The 19938-nt window shown below is 38.1% G+C and overlaps 1 protein-coding gene across 4 annotated transcripts in view; it reads right to left on the bottom strand.

Annotated features, from left to right (window-relative positions):
* Nucleotides 1-2489: 2489 nt before the first annotated feature.
* Nucleotides 2490-19938, bottom strand: part of LOC148863393 (Prolyl oligopeptidase family protein) — a 38127-nt gene continuing 20678 nt past the window's right edge. For 2 of the 4 annotated variants that reach the window (XM_088976816.1, XM_088976818.1), the window contains exons 7-12: nucleotides 18300-18428; nucleotides 17451-17863; nucleotides 5703-5913; nucleotides 4059-4252; nucleotides 3537-3876; nucleotides 2490-2934 (exon numbers count right to left, since the gene is read on the bottom strand). In XM_088976816.1, the coding sequence (XP_088832942.1) occupies nucleotides 3675-3876; nucleotides 4059-4252; nucleotides 5703-5913; nucleotides 17451-17863; nucleotides 18300-18428 (1149 nt within the window). In that variant the 3' untranslated portion in view covers nucleotides 2490-2934; nucleotides 3537-3674. Of the gene's footprint in view, nucleotides 3877-4058; nucleotides 4253-5702; nucleotides 5914-17450; nucleotides 17864-18299; nucleotides 18429-19938 lie in introns of all 4 variants that reach the window. The other 2 variants (XM_088976817.1, XM_088976819.1) reach the window with 2 other exon arrangements.

Raw genomic sequence — 19938 nt, 5'->3', positions numbered from 1 at the left:
CACGAGACGAGATGACATCTCGCTTTTTAGCCTCTCTCTCTCTCTGTCTCGGTCTCTAACTGCGCAGAAGCGCTCTCTGTGGAGAGAGATGCTCTCGTTGACCTGCCTGACCTTTTTGTCGTGGATTTCAAAAACCAATCAATATTTAACAATCAGCCTCGATTAAAATTTTATAGTCTCATAGTACAGGGGAATGCATCCTGACCATGAATTGATGTCAAATTCAGGGGCAGGATATGATTTATAGGGAGATAGGGCTATTAGTAAGGGGAGATTGGAATTCAGAATTCTGCATCAGATGAAGCCATACTTCTCCGTATTTAAAACTAGGCCAGCTTCGACATGGCTTGATGGCCAGTTAATATACAATATAGTATTTTTGATATTGTTATTATTCCATGATTCTTATTACATTACTTTAATCAATAAAGTTGATAATATAAAATTAGAAGTGTGTGTATTTGCTGGATGTGATGTTTAATAGCCGCCCTCAACTGGTTGATGGAACACTACCAATGCACCCCTGGCTTGTGGTTTCTAAGTAGGTAATGGAGGAGAGAGATGCATTCAATACCCCCCCCCCCCTTTGGTTTTTTCTTTTGTCAAGGAAAATGCTCAGATACTACTTGCTCTGCTTCCCTACTGAATATGTATAATGGATACAGGACTTCCACATGTGATATATTCCATGTAAGCCCGTGACTGGTTGCATGGAGGACCCACTACCCCCCACTGATTGCTCCACACCACGCCTTATTACCCAAAACGGATAAGTAGGGAACAAAGGGTCTTTCAGCCGTCCGATCTATCACTGTAGTCCATAACTTGAGTATAGGTGATAAGGGAGAAGCTCAGAAGCCCATCTTTTTTTGTGTGTATGTGTAAAATATCACATGAACTGATTCTAATTCACTGATGGACCATTACGGCATTACCCATCGGCCCTGTCATTAGTTCCGAAGAATTGAGTCTTCATGGGTTCAGAAAGGGAACCGAGTAGACGCCCATTATTTAATATGCAAATAAAGAAATCTCACAAGCTATAAATTCACAATTAAGTGGTCGTGGATGAGCAGGCTGCAAAAATATTAGAGTAATAATGACACGAATCAACACCCACCAATGAAATACATTCATTCGCTATCTTGGACTAATGCCTCGTATAAATTGGAAGATTGTTACAACCCCCACAACCACCCCCTAATAAAAATAATAATAAAAATACATCTCTGCGGACCTTCCAGAAGTGTGTGTGTGTATAATCCTAATTTCTACTTTCTACGCCTTGTGTGTCTTTATGCATCACATATTAACATCTTTGGGCTAATATTAGAAGGATTTTGCCATTTCAGATATAGAAGAAAGGTTTTGTAGTATGAACTGAAAAACAAATACAACGAAAAAAGGAAAACTTTGCTACTTCCAATACAATTTTTCTGGATATATAGTTAGTAATTAGTAACCTAGGCACTCATAATGGGCATAACGCCAAATTTTCCAGTATCCTACAAAATTCACCGTCTAACAAAGGAAACCCGCTCAAGGTTTTACAAGATATCAGTGAGCAACCAAGAAGGAATTGAAAGACCCACGTTGCTTAAAAGCATTAGAAGTACAACAATACCCCTAGCCAATATGGCAAAACACATAACCTGACGGGTTATCATTCATCAAAAGTAGTGGATGCTCTAGTAAGAGGTAAAGGAATTTAGTCTAAATACTCTAATAAAGAAACAGTTGAGGCAACTAGTTGTATCCTCATTTATTGATGGCTCTGTTTTTTTCTCCATTTGATGGTTTTTGTATTTGATTCCCCCACCAAAAAACCAATGGTAGTTCAAAAAATAGAATCTTGAAAGCCACTAGTCCACCACAATATCATGTATTAGTGTAATAATTATTTCCTCCCTTAAGTTTCATGTCACAGCTTTACCCTTAAGAGTAAATAGCACATTGATTTCATTTACTTATAGCAACTTTCCATATTAGATTTTAGCGCTCCTCCCTTACACCTCACCTACTAGTGGATGACTCTGATTTAGAAGATAAATTTTTAAAGAAGTAATTTTTACTACAAAATTGGCGAGAATGTATTTTGATGAACAATTATATTATTAGCTAGAATAATTTTAATCAGCAAGCAACTTGAGGTAATTAGTTGCGTCCTGAGTTCTCAAGGACTATTATGTCCAACCCATTTGGTTCTCCTAGATCTGGCAATTCAATTTTACTCCAAGTAAATTATGCTTTAAACAAGGTTCAAAATACCGGCCTATCGGGTGAATTGATACCTTTTTTTTTACTTTTTTTATTTCTTTTTCAAAACCGGTTCAGGGGGCAGGTTTAGAGTTCCTCCACCCCCTGAACCAGTCAGACCCCGAAACACCCACTGTAGGGGCATATCGGAGGGGTCCCGGAACGATACGTATCTGCCAATATGGACCGATACATGTCAATACTTTGAACCTTGGCTTTAAATACCACTTCCATACCATTTAATAGCATTGTAATTTATTCTTCTATATGATTGTGTATTACAAACTTATAACATTTTCCCTTCTATTTGATTTTGGTACTCATGCTTTACCTTCTATTAACTTCAATTTATATCAATATTTTTTGTTACAAAATTGTAAAAAGGGAATACAAAACTGTAGCAATAAATAAAATAGGTTGAGGCCCCCACAAGTCTTGTACGGACAGAGGTGTATACACACTGATCATCTCAAAATACTGTGAATTATGATTTAATCCTTTGTTTAGTGGAACATGGTAGAAGGCTACTGAGCACAGGCAGTGAACCAACCATATTGAAATCAAATCGACTACAATGGGATTCCCTTTGGAACCGGTCTTCCATTTTCTTGTACCCGTATATATGAAAAATGAAAGCCTGTCAATACTAGAGCTGATGGTCAGTCTTCGAAACAGTACCTGCAATATTAACACAATGTCATTTCACATTCAACAAGGTCAATACTTGACCTTGTTGAATTTTATATTAAAGACTCAGCTTATGGAAGCGGTCAAACTTGAACCCCATGCACATCCCTATGGCAACAAAGCACTTCAGCAGATCCAGAACAAATATGTGCATGAAATCTTTTACTTGACAAGTTAACTGTCATCTTACCAGTATAAAACTATTTACATGGTTTTAATCATGAATTTTCCAAGATAACTTCCATGTTTCACATAGACTTCCTTCTTGCCATATAATAAAGGTTTAGAGGTGGGTATTTGGAGAGTAGGAAAAGAAATAAAAAGGAGCATTGATAGATAATGTCTCATTCTGTAACTTGATGTTGTAATTTGAATTTGTAGCATGAGAAACCAAGTCTTATTTTGATGTATTTCATATAAGATGGAGCACTAGCTCATTACCCTAACTCCTATTAACTCAATGAAAGCTCTCTTTTATTTATTATCAAAAGAAAATCAAATCTAGCTTAGTCCAGACAACCTTTAATAAGCTTCAGAAAGTCATCCATGATAATATGCCAAAACAAGCACCCGAAAAGGACAATGTCGAATACCTTGGGGATGGGATGCCTTGAAAAAGCTCGTTGATTCTCACTTCTAGTGATCTCCAAGGAATTCCATCTTTCTGAAGGCACAGTATCTAAAGTTCCCCTAATGATTCATAGAACAGCTCCCTTTCACAAAACTCCATCTTACTGATTACCATAATGCATTCCCATCACTTTCATCAGAAAGGCATACTCAAAAGCTACCTCTTCACAGTGGCTGAAACGACCACCTTCACCAAAATGTCCCCCGCTCATATTTGTTTTCAGGATGACTGATTGAGAACAACTGGAACATGTTCTCTCTCGCAACTTAGCTACCCATTTGGCAGCTTCCCAAACACCAACTCTGAAAGCCAAACCATCATTCAACAACAGCTGTTAAAATTCATATATCTATCCATGTGTGCTGTGTATGCATGTATGTATGTATATAGTATATACACAGTTGTATGTGTGACAAGTTGGGCATGTTTCCAGAAATGCATGCATATACACAGTTATATTGAGGCAGTTGACCTTATTACTTGCCTTGAGTCATGCAATGAACTCGTAACTAGCACTGAAGGATGACAAACGCCTTGAGGAATGTTATCATAAGGAGAGTAATTAAAAATAGATTCAAACTGTTCTTGAATCCTAGGGTCACCAAATTCTTCATAGTCCAAGATGGTGAGAGGTAAACTTGGATCTAACAATGTGTTACAGATATCAAGAAAAGGAACCTGACAAAAACATGGATCAAGCATCATCCTGTGAGATCATGCACCATTATAGTTGAGAACAGAAACACCAACTATTTAGTCTAGAGGTTTCCCTCTCAATAAGAAGAGAAGATATGGCATTGTAAATTGATCTAGAAATAAATGGCAAAGCATTTCTTTTTCTTCCATCTTCCCTGATAATAACCTAAACTGTGAAATTGCCCAACAGATGAAAATTTTTATTCATTTAGGCCAAACAATCCCTACCTCTCCAACAGAGACTCTCTAAAGTTGCATGGTTGAAATTATAATTTTCAACATACCCATGCCCCCTCCTTATATCGGGTTTTTCTTTTATTGAGGGGAAAATTGGGAAACGATGAAGGTGGGCCCTACTAAAAGTCTATTGCAACAGGCCCAAGCAAAAGAAGGCTTTTGCCTGTAGCCATGAAATTAGGTCCATCCGAACAAACCCAGCTTGAAGATTCAAGTTACTGGGCCCCAGATAATATTGAATATCTTTAATATTAGATGTTCCAAATGTTTTTGTTGAATCTTGAAATTTTCTAAGTAAAAAAAATAATTGCAAGATCACTGACATTTTTTATTACTATGATTAGGACAGAAATCCTTTCTAGATCTCACATTTTCTCTAAAAAAACAATGTAAAATGCTCTTTTGAGATGAATAAATTAAAAACTTCAGTGCCACTGCTCTGTTCAATGATGACTCCTAGAGAAGATATTGATGTCGACTGCGGTAGTATTGTACCTAATTGTTATTTAGTTCTCTGTGTTATTCTCTTCTAGCTCTTCTTTATACTGCTACTAGTAAACATCTTCATTTAGTTTAAGCCACTTCATCCATTTCATTCTTAGAACCCTCACTGTCCCTTAATAGCTACTCATCATGAAATCCTGGTTCCCAATGAAAACCACTTGACCAGAACTATGCAGAACTAGCTTCAACAACTGTTGACACTCTTGTTGTTCCTTTAGCAAGCCCTGGAAAGAGTACCTAACCCAATTGGTGACCAATGTCCCTTCTTTATTCAGCCATAACTTTGCTTCTTTAGGCTGACTTGTTTACAGCAACATGCTATCAAAAATATCAGGCCTGAAAACCCTGCCCCACACTGAAGTTACGTCAATATTAATAATAAACTACCAGGAAAACCAATAAGATGGCATCCCCATAAACATAGCTATCAAAAGTTCCAACCAAAACAAGTCAGCCCTAAATAGTAGATACAAGTACTTCCTTTCATATTCACAGAAACCACACTACAAATTCCTACAGATTTTTAACCTTGCCTGTCAGTCCATTGACATTTTCTGTCATGTTACCTTATGACAGATGGTAAATATTAGGAACTAGTATTGAAAATAAAGTAAGAAAAACATAGCACAGAAGCTTGAACACTTCTTTCTACCAAACAATAACACTGAATAGAACGATGAGAAATGGAGACCTTCAAGATAGCAGCACGGAATAAATCAGGATACATGTTTATTGCAGCCCCCACAAGGAGACCTCCTGCACTAAATCCAATAGCACCAAGCCTATCCTTATGAACATAGCCCTCATTAATCAAGTACTTTCCGCATGCAATAAAATCATATATTGAGTTTAGCTTGTATGCACCGCTGCCAGCCTTATGCCATGAAGTATCACCACCACCCCTACACAAAGAATTTGCCTGTATAGCATGAATAGTGTAACCAATCCATCAAAAAAATAGTAAAATAAAAGACAATATAACCAGATACAAAGCAATGATCAAGAAGAGATAGAATATCCTTCATATGGAGCTACCCCAGCATTCATTGGGTTATCTGTCTCATAGTTCATATACACTGGGTAACAAATGCAACAAAGGACATCAGATGATGAATACCTCTCCCAAACACCCTTTACTTGTAAAGGTGGGAAACATTCATAAAAAAAAGTATGGATTTGGGCAGAAATGGGAAAAATGGAACAAAGGATATTTATAATCTTGTCATTATTTAATTCTGGTCAATGAAGAGGTGGAAAGGCTTCTTTCCTACAAAGAGAGGTTTTAGGCAAGGAAACCTATTATCTCCTCTTTGTCTACCCTGATAGTAGATACCCTTAGCCAACTAGTCACTAGAGAAGATGGATTAAACTTAACTGGTGGGTGGAGGTTGGGTAGAGAACGAGTGGTTGTCATCCATGTACAATTCATAGAGTCGTGGATGAAATTTGTTAACATAAAGGGAAAGATGGAGAAAAAACCTATAACTTCTTTTGCAATGTTTTGAATGCATCTCAAGTTTAAAGGCACCAGTGTTCATCATAGGCTTTTAACTTAGATGAAGGGGTGATAAAGAGATATGTTGATATTTTGGGCAGCTCAATGACTAATTGACCAAGGTAGTACTTGAGTCTTCCCCCAGGTGCCAATCCTAAAGGATCCTCAACTCCTCATTTAATCCTGCCTCAAATTGAGGTTCAAAACAATTGGCTGCCCAGATTAAAAAAAAAAAAAAAAAGCGCCATATTTCCTTAGGTGAAATCACATTGACAAAGAAATTGGATAGCTTTCCATGTATGCTTTTGATGACTTCATGCATCTTCTTTCTTGTGAGCTCCATGATTTGAATTCCAAATTCCCTTGGTCTACTTACCTATCCTCTTTTGTCAAGACCCTCACTTATACTCCCTCTACACCATTTGTCTGTGAAAGGCTATTTCAGGAGGACAAGTGCCATCTAAAATTAAGGCTCTTAGTTGGGAGGTTTATCATGATGAAAGCAATATTTGCAAGAATTTTCAGAGGAGGGAACCTTATTGCCATCGTCTTCCTCATGATAAAATCAACATCTTCTTCCTCTCTTTATTTGGATGTAAGTAAAAAGCTCAAATAGATTTGCTGAGCTTATTTACTTATTTAGGCCATCCTTCTTCTTCACCAAAGAAGAGAAGCAAGATCGTGTAGAAATGCACAAGGTAGACATTGGGTAAAATGGTGATATCTTTGCACCATTCACAGGAACCCAGCACCCAGAGTCCCAACAAAATACAAGATATATTTATTAAAAGAGTATGTTCACAAGAGGCAAGCCATAGTTAGAACTTTGATGATGTTCTTCTCAAGTGTTGTATGAACAATAAATATTAATTGAACTAAGAGAGAGTATTATAAGATGCCCATACGAATGTCTTGATTCATAGGGCAAAATATTCAGAAAGAATAAATATATGTCTTGAGAAGGGCATTGAGTTAGAGGAGTGGCAAACCAGTAAGAATAAGTTAGAAATGAATGCATTGTTAGGAACCTAGGGGTAGCCTCAATTTGTTACAGCCTTAGGGAAAATCGGATCAGATTGTCTGGTAATGTGCATCAAAGAACAATAAAAACAGCTAAACAAGTTTGGTGTAGTCCAGTACCTCTAAGAATTAGGAGATGGACACAGCCTTCTTGTTTTGACTGATGAGACAGCAACCCACCTACTAATATCTTGTCCATTCGGAATTGGTTTTCTTCTCTCTTTGGTTGTAGATGGACACAGCCTTCTTCTTTTGCAGGTCTCTTTGATGCAAACTCCTTGAGGCAGCGGAAGAAAAGGGGAAGAACAATGTGGAGAGGAGGGCTTACAACAGCAGCAATAGTTGGGGCACTTTGGGAAGAAAGAAATAATGAAATCTTTCAAGAAAAGTCAAAATTAAAGAAAGAGCTAATAGACAGTATTACCTTCAAGGTTAGTGGTTAAAAACATTGGAGTTGTTCAAGGAGTATTTTTTTTATGACATTATAAGGAATTGGAAGGCAGTGACAACTAGCAAGTTCTTCATCCTCAAAGTCTATGATCCAGGAGTGTTGGACCCCATTAATATAGGTCAAAGATATAAGTCAAATTTTGGTGGTAATTCCTTATGGTAACCCAGGTCCTTCAAGGGTAGGCCAGGGCTGGTTTTCGCATGCCCCATCCCCAACCCCACACACGTACCACACCCCATCCTTGCTCTGTACCCAGGCAGGGCTGGAAATCCCAACCCCATCCCATCCCCGCAGGGAATGGGGATCCTCAAATTTGCTCTACCCCACCCTGGACAAGCTACTGAAATGGTCATTTCAAATGTCTGCTACCACATGATAGACATGAATGATCAGCTTACTTGCAAATTTGTTAAAATACGGTAAACCCAGAGAGAGAAACAAGGAATAGGAAACTCTAGTAAACCAAACAAGAAATTCTAGTAAATCAAACCATTATATAAAACCGTAAATCAACAATCCATAAAATCCACAAACCAAAATGGGATTACAAGCTTATTTATTGGTTATCATTGACACCAATTAAAAGAAATATGGTTAAAAAAAGGAGAATGGGAGGGGACATTACAGACTAATAGACTTACAACGGCAACAAAAACCGATATGATTGGAATCTAAGAGCTTCACCGCTTCACCTTTAGACTCTCAAACTATAATAGCTTCCATGATTCACCACAAGGTGATTCTGGCGATATGTTGAGTTCTTCTGGTGGCAAGCATTCTTCCAATGGCAGGCATTAAGTCTTCACACTGATGGCAGGCATTAAGTCTTCACAGTGATGGCAGGCAATTTAGAGGCTAGGATGGTCTCTGCTCAAACTTGAACTCAAGGACTTAGGGTGTAGCCTCGGTACTCAATAAGATAATAATTATGGTCCTGAATCTCGAAGGAATAGAGAATGGATTATCAATTATGGGTGAATGACATTAATACCCTTCCAAATTATGACGTACTACAATATATTAAAAAGTAAAAACCCTAACAATCTAAAATAATTGGGGCAGGTTCAAGACCAGGCTTGGGATGAGGTTGTATTTGTCAGAGTCAAGTCAAAAAGACAGAGATAGAAAAGAGAGAAGAACAAACAGTTTGGTGGGTGTGTCACCTACTGATTGTCAACACCCTAAAAGAGATATTTATATTAAAGAAAGTAAAAGGACAAATCTGCCCTTAGTGTACAAAATAAAGAGTACAAAAAATAGATGTACAAAATAAGTAAAGGTACAAAAATAGCCCTACGGCTAGATCTTCTCACTGTCTCTACACCCCCTCAAACAGATGCCTAGGCATAAGCATTAGTTTGTCCATGAGAAATAGATGTCGAGCCCGAGTTATTGCTTTTGTCAACAAGTTTGCTAGTTGGAGCCCAGAGGAGACATGAGGAAGAGATATAATATCCTCAAGAAGGAGGTCGCGGATGAAGTGGCATTCAACTTCTATGTGTTTGGTGCGCTCATGGAAAACAGGATTGGAGGCAATTTTGATCGCACTGACATTGTTTGCATAGAGAGGTATAGATGATGATGGTTCATTAAGTATTTCAAGTAGAAGAGCCCGGAGCCATATGATTTCACTACACACGGAAGACATAGCTCTGTATTCAGCTTTAGTAGAAGATTTTGATATAGTAGGTTTTTTCTTGCACTTCCACGAGATAAGGGAGTTGCCTAAGAAAACACACCAACCGGTAGTGGACCGTCGGGTGTCAGGGCATCCAACCCAATCAGCATCCACATAAGCTGTAAGGTTAATGGGGGATGAAGAGGAGAAAAATATTCCATGTGATAAAGTGCCCCTCACATATCTAATGATCTGATGAACTATAGATAAATGAGGTTGTCTTGGAGAAGACACGAACTGGCTCACCAGTTGAACTGCATATGACATATCCGACTGAGTCATGGTGAGATAGATTAAACTCCCCACTAGTTGACAATAAAGAGTAGGATCTTCCAAGAGAGAACCATCATCTTTGTTGAGCTTCAAATTCAGTTTTAGTGGGGTATCCACAATCTTGGAGTCACTAAGATTGGCCAGTTTAACCAGATCAGTCGCATACTTTTGTTGGTTAACAAAATAGCCCCGAGAGTTTCGGCTCACTTTAAGCCCTAGGAAATATGTCAGAGGCCCCAAGTCCTTCATCTTAAAGGATTCACTAGGTAGCTGTTGTAGCTCAGCAATTCCTTCTACATCATCCCTTGTAATAAGTATATCATCAACATAAAGTAAGATCGTCACTCCTTGCTTCCACCTTAAAATGAATAAAGAATAATCTGAAGAACTCTAGATAAAGCTTGCATCAGTGATAACAAATTTGAACTTCTCAAACCAAGCTCTAGGAGCTTGCTTCAAGCCACAGAGTGACTTTTTCAAGCAGCAAACAAGCTGCGAGTCTATACAATATCCAGGAGGGGGCTTCATATATACTATCTCCTTCAACTCCCCATGGAGGAATGCATTCTTTACGTCCATCTAATGGATTGTCCATATATCATCAACATAAAGTAAGATCGTCACTCCTTGCTTCCACCTTAAAATGAATAAAGAATAATCTGAAGAACTCTAGATAAAGCTTGCATCAGTGATAACAAATTTGAACTTCTCAAACCAGGTTCTAGGAGCTTGCTTCAAGCCACAGAGTGACTTTTTCAGGCAGCAAACAAGCTGTGGGTCTATGCAATATCCAGGAGGGGGCTTCATATATACTGTCTCCTTCAACTCCCCATGGAGGAATGCATTCTTTACGTCCATCTAATTGATTGTCCATTGTTTGGCCGTAGATATAGCCATCAGAAGTCGTACAGTGGTCATCTTTGCTACAGGAGCAAAGGTCTCCTCATAGTCTATCCCATATTACTGTTTATAGCCTTATGCAACCAATCTAGCTTTGTATCTATCTAGGTTCCCATCAGATTTCAGTTTCACAGAGTAGACCCATCGACTCCCTATGAGAGATGTCTCAGGAGGAGATTTGACCAAGTTCCAGGTGTCATTCTCAAGAAGGGCTTGGATCTCAAAGTCCATGGCATCTTTCCAGTGTGGTTCTACTACAGCTTGCTAGTAAGATCTGAGAATGTCTATGGTAGATAAAATAGCAGAGAATGATCTATTGTCTAGTGGAAAACCATAACGGTCAGGTGGACGAGAAATTCTAGAGGAATGATGCAAAGTAGGTACAGTGGGTTCAAGTGGAGGATCGGGTGCACTTACTGGGGGAGTGAGAGTGACTGGATCAGCAGTTGGTGGTGGAGCATAAGGGGGCATTGAGACTGAAGAAGACCGTTGCTTCTAGAAGTAGGTCCGAAGTTGTTGCGGAGGTGACATTGGTGTGCTTAGGGTACCTGTAGAGTCAAAACTATGCAACAAGGAAGTGAAAGGAGCTAGGACTGGGAATTTTACAATATGTTCAAAAAAAGACACATTCTCAAGGAAAACTATATTACAAGATATTCAAATACGATGGACCGAAGGATCATAGCAAAGGAATCCTTTATGTTCAGAATTGTACTCCATAAAGGCACACAAAGCTGCTTGTGTAGTTAGCTTTGTGCGTTTATGAGGTGGAAGGTGAACAAAACAAGCATAGCCAAAAACCCTGAGCATAGATAGATCTAGAGGTTTGTGGAAAAGAGAAGAATTATTTAACACAAATGAAGGAATACGATTTATGAGATACACAACAGTGCTGGCCGCCTCCACCCAAAACCGAGAGGGTGCATGGGAATCTTGTAGAAGAGTTCTTATCACACTCAAAATATGCCCATTCTTTCTTTCTAATACCCTGTTTTGTTGTGGGATACCTGGACAGGATTTTTGGTAATGTATTCCATGTTGTTTTAAGTCTAGAAATCCCCATCAAAATACTCTCCCCCTGAATTCGATCATAGTATACATATCCAGACATCAAATTGGGTAGTAATATAAGCACGAAAGTGCTTAAATAAAGAATAAACTTTAGATTTCTTTCGAAGAAAATAAACCCAAGTGAAACGGGTGCAATCATCAATAAAGGTTACAAAGTAGTTATAACCCAACTGTGAAACAACATGAGACGACCAAACATCACTATGTATTAAATGAAAATGAACTGCAGCATGCTCGGAGTGAGAAGGAAAAGCTAAAATATGACTCTTACAAAAGCCACAAGTATTCTTAAAGGAAATAGTAGATACAGGTAAACTACCAGAAGCAAATAACTGATCAAGTTTCTTAGAAAACGGATGGCCAAGGCGTTTATGCCACAAATGCCAATCATTATTACAATTAAAGGACTCAAAACTAGAAGTAGTAGAAAGCAAACAAGAAGTAGAATCAAATGCAGCCTTATTCTTCTCAAACTCCAGAGCAAATAGTCATCCCAGTCTACACCCCTTCCCCTTCACCTCCCTAGTTTGCCAATCCTGTATCAAACAACCATCAAAAGTGAATGAGATAGTGTTAACTTCCTCCACAAGTTGGCCAACAAAAATCAAATTGGTAGTGAACTTAGGTACAAATAAAGTTTTGGATAAATGAAATGGAGATGACTTAGAAGTGGATAAATATAAATCATCACAACCAAGTGTGGCCCATGTCATATGGTTAGAGGCTCCTAAGTCAGCATACCAGAGGTGATTTGGTGAAGGACGATAGGTCGGTGACTTACAAGACAGACCAATAGCAGAGAAGGTTGAAGAGATGACCGAGGACATGAGCTGTCGAATCCGTTCTTCAGCAATGCCACCAGAAGTGTCATTTTGGTCAACCACGGAAGTAATGGAAGAGGAGGCATCCAATCCATCTACAACAGTCTGATACGCCTTGTAGCTTCCTTTCTTCTGATTTGGTCCACCACTTTTCTGAGGCTGAGTAAGGCATTCGGTAATTATATGGTCGAACTTCCTGCAATAAGTGCATGTATTCTTTTTCTTGCAATGAGAGACAACATGCCCAAACTCCTTACATTCATAGCACTGCACATTAGAGAAGTCCTTCTTCCCCTTTGGATTTGTTACCAAGAAGACAGCATCAATGTTGGAATCTTTTCTCCCATCAAGAGTCGTCTGTGTAGCAAATCTAGTTTAAACTCTCAGAATTTCCCCAAGAATAGGGGTGGATTCGAGCCGAGTTGAGCTGAATAGTACTAGGCTCGAGCTTGGCTCGCCAAGGTTGTATAGGGCTCGAGCTCGGTTCAAGCTAGAACATTGAGCTCAAGCTCGACTCGAGTCAAAAACTCAAAAGCTCAAGCTCGATCTCGGCTCGAGCTCGATTTGAGAAAAAAGGTTTTATAAAAATAAAAAATTATATATAAAAAAGTATTTTTATTTGATATTTTAAAAATTAAGAATTATAATATTTATATATATATATATATATATATATATTCGAGCTCGGCTCATGAGTCGAGCTCCATTAGAATCGAGTTGGGCTCGTTTATTAATCAAGCCTATAAATTGAGCACGAGCTTGGCATGAAGCTCGGATGAAACCGAGCCGAGCCGAGCTCAAGTAGCTCGTGAAGAGCTAGGCTCGTGGCCGCCCTTACCCAAGAATAGTATCTAAGTCAGGGAGTGTTCCACAGCTCAGAATATTAGATCTGACAAATTCAAACTCATGCCTGAGATGCATTAGAAAATGCATAATCTTCTTTCTATCAAAGTGTTCCTTCATGTACTTCACACAACAGTCCGACAGATCCTTTCCCATGTGTACTAACTCATACTTTGTCTAGAGGTTACTAAACTTTGCATAGTATTCCTGGACTTTTCTTTCTCCCTAATAGTATGAGAAGACAACATCTATCTAATACTATCTAGAGGTGTTCGATTGTTGATAAACTTTCTCAAGATACTTGTACATCTCATAGGCAGTCCTATACCCTCTCATCAATGTTTTAAAAGCGCAAGGCACAAAAAAGGCGCATGGGTCAATTTGCGCCTGAGGCGCACACCTTTTTGAAGAAAGGCACAAAAATACAAAAAAAAATTGCTAAAAATTCAAACAAAATGTTGAAATTTTAAAAAAATAAAAAATATATATATTAAACATAATATTAATAAAAAATATGAACTTAAGTTTTAAAATAATGTTTTAAAAAACCTATTATCTAAAATTAAAATACATAAACATAAGACGTAAAGCATATTCAAAGAGAATTTAAAAATAAAATCAAACATATAAAACATTTTCAAGCATGTAAAACCTCTAATCTCTTTTTTCACTCAATTGCATTACTTCACATAGCTAATGTAATGTAAAACATATTACATTCCTGATTCTACGAGCCACCTTTGTGCCACACCCCTCGAGGCAAGCCCAAACAAGTCCACGTTAGGTCTTAAATTCTTAGTTTTCACACAAAAAATAATGATTTTATAGTTTTAACTGTTTTTTAAGAAGACGTTTTATTAGGATGAATGAATGAACAACATTGCCAAATTGGGGGTTTTAGTGTGTCAATTTTTCAAAAGGCGCACACCTGGGCTGAGGCACACCAGGTGTGCACCTTTTGAAAGGGCTGCACCTAGGACCTAGGTGAGGCACATACCCTGAAATGCGCCTTGCTTGTGCGCCTAAGGCACGCCTTTTAAGTAACTGCCTTTCATAGGGATTGCAATGTCAGTTTCAGCTGATCTTAAGATCTATGATGCAATTTTTGCATTGTCTATCTTCCTTAAGACCCTTAACATCTAAATCATCAGGTTTAACTACAAAACCATCCAGATATCCCCAAAGACCCTTGGCTTTGACATGGAACTGAAAGCTAAACTTCCATAATGCATAGTTTGTGCCATTGAATTTAATAGGGAGAACCTCCATTCTTTTTGATGTCATTGAAAGACAAAGGACAGCAATGCACACTTCCAGGAAACCAATAAAATTTGAACCAGAGGATAGAAAAGATAGTACCTTTCAGCCGAGGTCCAAAAAAGGTAACAGTAATATTCTGCCGAACTGAAAAGTGGATCGAAACCCTTCAAAATCAAAACTGATCCAAACCAAACCAAAAGGATTAAATAGATCTGCTCTGGGGATCTAAGATTTCAGGCTGACCCAATGTCTCTACAAGGAGATCCAACAAGAAGGAGAAATCTGATGGTGCAACAGTCTAGAGAAAAGATCTGTAAAGTTCAGATCTGAAGCTGCTCTGGGGAGAAGATTCAAAGGCACTCAAGAGCCTCTCAAATACTGATAGAGAGTTCTTGAGACAACAGTAACAGAGATGATTGAAAAGATATTATATGCAGATCAGATCATGACCTGCTCTGATACCATGTCAGAGTCAAGTCGAACGACAGAGATAGAAAAGAGAGAAGAACAAACAGTTTGGTGGGTGTGCCACCTAGTGACTGTCAACACCCTAAAAAAGATATTTATATTAAAAAAAGTAAAAGGACAAATCTGCCCTTAGTGTACAAAATAAAGAGTATAGAAAATAGGTGTACAACAAAACAAGTAAATTTACAAAAATAGCCCTGCGGCTAGATCTTCTCAATGTCTCTACAGTATTAATGATCAGAAAAAATTGCCCTGACCAGGGCAAGGGCGGGTCAGATTTCCATCTCTATTCCGGCATAGGTAGAGCGATAAGAGATGGAGAAGGAAAGGTTGTGGCATTATATTTTGGATCCATATGGGTGGGTGACTCTCCAAGGACTGAAGTTTTAGCCTTCCTTCAAGGGCTAAGATTGGCAAAATAATTGGGCCTCCAACAGATGGAAGTGAACGGGAATTTGAAGTTGGTAATAGGGTGGTGACAAAAAGGTAGCATGAGGATACGGACTCATTGGCAGGCCATGAGGGAGATTAGAAGCCTTTTAAGAGAGATTGATGTACTTCTGAGTTCTGATACATTAGCCAAACAAGGGATAAACAGGGGAGAATTATTCTTAGGTTGAGTTGTAATACTGAACTCTTTTGGGGTTCAAGGTTACCTAACTAGGGACTGAACATGTGTATTCTTACCTTTAAGATAATTTAATTTAATGAAAGTTACTGTATCAAAAACAAATAACAATAGAAACACAAGAAAGTAACTTGGTGTGGGTTGAAGGATCAGAAAGAACAAAGGTACGAGATAGGGCATGGATTTAAGTGCTGAGAATACACGAGGACATATTGATGTAGGACAGGTACAGGCCCTACTAACTTAGGATCTGGTGGTGGGCTTTGTGGAGGTGAATGAGAGGCTGTACCTGATTAGAATATGAATGGAGAAGCAAGTAGAATGCTTGTTGTTAGGGAAAACAGCAATGAGATTTGGTCAATTTAAAGAAGCATGTGACAGAGGGGAAAAAAGAGCAAATTTTCTGGCAACAACCAGAATTCACCAAACAAACTTTATTTCATTAAATCACTCTTCTTCAATTCCAATTACAATGACTCTATTTATAGATTCAACTTACTAATTCGGATGCCCCCTTTCAGACTCCAATTTAGACCAGGAAATTGACCCAAAACAACTCTTAATTGCTTTAGAACTAAGATAAATCAATAACTAACCCATTAGGACACTTAAATAAGGACCCCAACTCCTAAAAAAACGTCAATAACACTTTCTTAATCCCACTAAGACTAACTTAATTAAAAGACACCATAAATTACTAAAACTAGTAATACAGGAATTACTATAAATAGTAATTTCGAAATAAAAATCTTAAAACACATAACCATGTTCTTAAGACACCAACAACTAGAACATAAATAAGAAAAAGTGAAACTATATCAATATCCTATAACCCACAAATTCTGAAACTGGTATAGGAATTGGAATATTGTTTTGTTTCCCCATAAATTCTTTCCTTGATTCTGCCTCTGCATCACGTACTATCTAACAAAAGATAAGGCCACAGACAGTAGGGGTGCAAATTGGGTTGCCTGTTTTTAAGTGTTTTAACTACATCGTTTCAGGTTCAGACTCAGGCCCATTCAAAATTTACAAATGCTCAACCAAATCCACCCAAGTTGCAGCCCTATTGAACAGCGGAACAGCATATTGGTATTTATGTGGACATGTGGAAGGGAACAAAGGTCTCAACCATGGCAATTCGGATGTTATTGAACCCTTCTAAATGTTTTAACTCCAATTTAAACATTTTTCCATAAACATAAGAAACACGCCCAAGGTTCTAAATATCGATACAGGCCGATACGCCCGTATCAGTGCTTTTTTTGTGTTTTATTTATTTTGTTTCAAAACCGGTTCAGAGTCGGTTTAAGTCTGGCTACCCTCTGAACCATGGCCTGACCTGATACACCCCCTGTAGGGGCGTATCGGGAAAACCCCGATACGATACATATCGGCCTACGTAACGATATTTTGAACCTTGACCACACCCATTCCATTTTTAATATATTATAGTTGACATGATCTCATGCATCTAATTCAGAAAAAAAAAAAAAAGATCAATAAGAAAACTAAACATGGTATAATTTACCTCACGTCAGCAAAAGCCAAAACCCAACCACGATCAATTAAACTCGGGCGATTTGCACACCAACTTTTATCCAAAACTTCTCCATAAGCTCCATATCCTTGTAAAAGCCCAGGAGACTGGCCCTTCTTTTGTGCTTCCGTAGAGTATAAGATGGTCAGAATGACTTCAGCACCATCATGTGAAATAACTCTCTTCCTTTCACAGGAGAATGCTTCAGAAAGATCCTTCCAGCTCTGGACTTCTATATTTTGCATAAGCTGATCTTTATGGGTTTCCATGCCTACAATTTTCTTATGAACATTACATGATAATGAACTTGATCCAGCATTGCCGGTAATCCCAACTACCTCCTCTTGTTGCAAAATAGAGAAATTCTTCTTTAACATATCATAGTCAACAATCACATCGGGCATCTGCATTTTCCAAAATAAGGAAGGTTTCACGTGCAACTCTCTAGAAGAAAGCCCTAAATCAAGATCTCTATGCATATAGTAATTGAGCTCATAAAATAGTTTTTTTTTTGTCTTTTTTAATTGGTCTCTAACATAAAATCCATAGAGAAAAGGAAACAAATTTCAGATGCCTAAGGTTGATATGAGATTCAGACTGCATGTACTCCCAGTCCGGATTGGAAGTGATATAAAGTATTATAGCTCCTAGTCTCAAATACTTGTATTTAATCCTCATGTTGCATCTCTACATAAGCTCAATATTTAAAACCAAACCAAGATTCAGTTTCTATCAAACAACTTCTCATTTAGATTCAGTCTTCTGTATATGCAACAAAGTGTTGGAACTGTCAAGCATCAATAAGTCCAAAAATATTTATAAGCTTGATGAAAACAATACCACTGGAGATGAAAGCACCACACGGTACAAAGACGACAGGAAGTCATGGTTTGAACCTGGAGTAATGCTACAGAAATTTGAAGGTACAGGAAAAAACCATGGATTAAGATCATCAATCTTCACGTGATGCTGCAAAAAAAAAAACGATGACAAAATTTATTAGTAAAAAAAGGGCTGCCTCATATGCAACAGACAGATGACTATTTATTTGTCAACAGTACAAACACTTCTCTTTTGCACTTTACATATTAACACAAATAGTTAAAGAACTTCATTTGCTTTATTATAAAATTGAAAAATGAAGAGGGGAAGATGGAATAGCCAAAAGAGATAGTAATAATGCATACAAGATCATCTCTCCCCACAACAAAATCCCTGACTTACAACTGTGCCCAGAATAAAGTCTCTCTTCCCACCCCTTGTTTGGCTAAAGCATCAGCTAATGAATTAGCACATCGCTTAATCCAACTAAAAGAGACTTCCATATCTCTTTCCAGCCAATTGATTTTCTTCTTTTCATTGTTGTAGATGCACAGTTTCAATTCTTCACTTTGTCCACCTTCCATCAAGGTCAATACTTCAAGAGCCTCCCCGGCCGGCCTTGAACATAGGGCACTTATCTTGCCTTCCTCACCTCTAAACACTCCACTGATACCTGAGCTTCCTGGGTTTCCCATGCTACTACTTTCAAAATCAAGTTTGATAAATCCACTTTCTGGTGGAGACCATTGGTAACTAGAGACAGACTTAGTTGAGCAAGATTCAGCCACTTCTTTCCACTTTCTGAGTATATCATCCATTGACACATTTGAAAAAGTGTCCATGGATTTCAGCCAATGTGCCACTCTAATCATTATTGTTTCCATTGCATCTTCCTTGCTTCTCACCTTCTCTAGAAAGATTCTAGAATTTCTTTCTTCCCAAATTGTTAATGCACTTAAACATCTCCACATAAGTCTTCCCCATTTCATTGGACATGCAAAGATAGTCAGAGCAAAAAGGCTTTGAACACCTGCTGGAGAATTTCACCTACAACCAAACAAGGAGGAAAACCATTCCCAAATTGAAGCATTGAAAGAACAAAAGATAAGTAAGTGATAGCAAATCTGACCATTAGCCTTACACAAGGTACACCAATGAAGGGATAAACATCACTTTGTCCGTTTTCTTTGGAAGTAAATCATAAGTATTAATCTTTTCCTGGACAACTTCCTAACAAAAAGCATAAGAATAGGCTAATACCATACCTCAACAAGGAAAAAGGCAAAAAGAGAGGGGAGGGTTGAAACAAGGCTTTAAAAAAGAAGCACAAGAAAAAGAACCAGAAGGAGTAAAAGTCCATATTCAGTTATCAGACTTAGAAGGATCAAAGAAGACTTCTTCCAACAATTTAAATAATGTAAGTACACTCTGGAGTTATTTCATGAGCAAACTCCAACAGGCATACTCCTTGGACTCTTAAACATATGATAAGGGAAGTGGAAAAGATTGCAAAGGAAATATAGGCTGAATTTAAGTGGGTTATAAGGAGTGCAAATGCGTTAGCTAACTCTGTTGCTAAACAAGGGGTTATGAGGCATCAACAGTGTTTAGAAAACCAGACCAGACCAGCTGGTCAGACCGGTTGAATCATAGCCGA

This window comes from Nelumbo lutea, chromosome 3 (genome assembly GCF_056320005.1).
Source record: "Nelumbo lutea isolate HS-2025 chromosome 3, American lotus-T2T, whole genome shotgun sequence".
Taxonomy (NCBI): domain Eukaryota; kingdom Viridiplantae; phylum Streptophyta; class Magnoliopsida; order Proteales; family Nelumbonaceae; genus Nelumbo; species Nelumbo lutea.
Note: the sequence above shows the minus strand (reverse complement) of the source record. Positions and strands in the feature narration are given on the sequence as shown.